At 38.5% G+C, this 1,461-nt stretch overlaps 1 protein-coding gene across 1 annotated transcript; it reads left to right on the top strand.

Moving 5' to 3' along the window:
- The first annotated feature begins 209 nt into the window (after positions 1–209).
- Positions 210–701, top strand: LOC139888927 (uncharacterized). The gene has a single exon (XM_071871909.1). It carries the CDS (start codon positions 210–212, stop codon positions 699–701), a length of 492 nt encoding a protein of 163 aa, XP_071728010.1.
- The last annotated feature ends 760 nt before the right edge of the window (positions 702–1,461 follow it).

Here is a 1,461-nt window from a genome sequence, read left to right as displayed (position 1 = left end):
ACCGTTGGTTGAATTCGCGTATAACAATTCATATCATTCGAGTATAGGGATGCCTCCTATGAAATGTTGCACGGTCGTCGTTGCAGAACTCTGACTTGTTGGTTAGAAGCCGAGGAGAAACAATTTGCAGGTCCTGAAATTGTTCAAATGACTACCGAAAAAGTTGCTATTGCACGAAAAAATTGAAAGCCACTAGAGACAGGCAGAAAATGTATGCTGATCCACGTAGACGTCCGGTAACTTTTAGTGTGGGTGATCGTGTGTATCTGAAAGTTTCACCATGGAAAGGGGTTATTAGATTTGGCAAATGGGGTAAGCTTGCGCCAAGGTTTATTGGGCCGTTTTCGATAAGTGAGATTTTGAATGATCAAACAGTGGTTTTGGATCTTCCACCAGAATTAGCCGGTATTCATAATACTTTCAATGTGTGTTATCTACATAAGTGTAAGGTAGAAGATGAGACGCCACTTTTACCATTAAAAGATTTAAAGGTTGATTTGAGTAAGAAGTTGGTGGAAGAGCCGATTCGTATAGTTGATCGTAAGATAACTAAGTTGGGAAAGAAACAGATTCCAATGGTGTTAATTGAGTGGAAGCATAGTTTGGGATCGAATATTACGTGGGAGATAGAAGAGTTGATGAAGACTCGTTACCCTCATTTGTTTGACCTAGAACAGACTTCGAGGACGAAATCTCTTTGAGGGGGTGGATTTGTAACAGACTGAAACACGGGCTAGCTGTAAGTGGACTATTTTTCCCTCAGGGTTTTCATATGGGTTTTATATGCTTTTATTTTAATTATGTGAATTGTGTTATTTTATTATTTGATAAAGACCAGTTTGTGACAAGGGTCACAGAACACGTTCATTTATTTAATTTGGACTCCGTTAGGGTTGTCAAATTAAGTGCTAAAGTTATCTGATAACTGATAAATACTCGTGTTTTGTGGGGTATGGGATTTTAACCCCAAAATAAGTGAATGACCAGCTCATTTCCTCTCATTTGTTCCTGAACCTTCCTCTGACTCACTCTCACCTAACTTCACCTCCTTCAAACAACCCTAAATCATTTGATCTCGAATTGAAGCTTGATTTTGGTTTGAAATCGTTCCTTGTGTTGTTGTGATTCTAACAAGGTAAAGTTTGTTTAATTTCGTGATCAAATCAGTGTCAAAATGGGTGTTTTGGTTAAGTTTTATAAAAGTGGGTTTTGATGTCAAAATTGATACAATTCGTAGTTGTTTGTGTTTGAATGTTGTGGGTTTATGTCCCAAAAGGTTTTATTAACAAGATGTGGTAAGTGCTGAGATTGAAAACTAGTATATGGTCGAGATTTGGTATTTTTGGCTCAAACCCGTCACTTTTCTCAATTTCAACAGCTCAAGAACACACTCGGTAGTGTGTCTTTTGGAAGTGGGGCGTGTGTCTACAGACTCGGCAAAGTGTCTTTTGAATTGGGCCG

This window comes from Rutidosis leptorrhynchoides, chromosome 2 (genome assembly GCF_046630445.1).
Source record: "Rutidosis leptorrhynchoides isolate AG116_Rl617_1_P2 chromosome 2, CSIRO_AGI_Rlap_v1, whole genome shotgun sequence".
NCBI classification, from domain to species: domain Eukaryota; kingdom Viridiplantae; phylum Streptophyta; class Magnoliopsida; order Asterales; family Asteraceae; genus Rutidosis; species Rutidosis leptorrhynchoides.
Note: the sequence above shows the minus strand (reverse complement) of the source record. Positions and strands in the feature narration are given on the sequence as shown.

What these genes read in the sequence shown, in the direction of transcription:
- LOC139888927 (XM_071871909.1), top strand. Translation starts at nt 210, where the DNA reads ATGTATGCTGATCCACGTAGACGTCCGGTAACTTTTAGTGTGGGTGAT.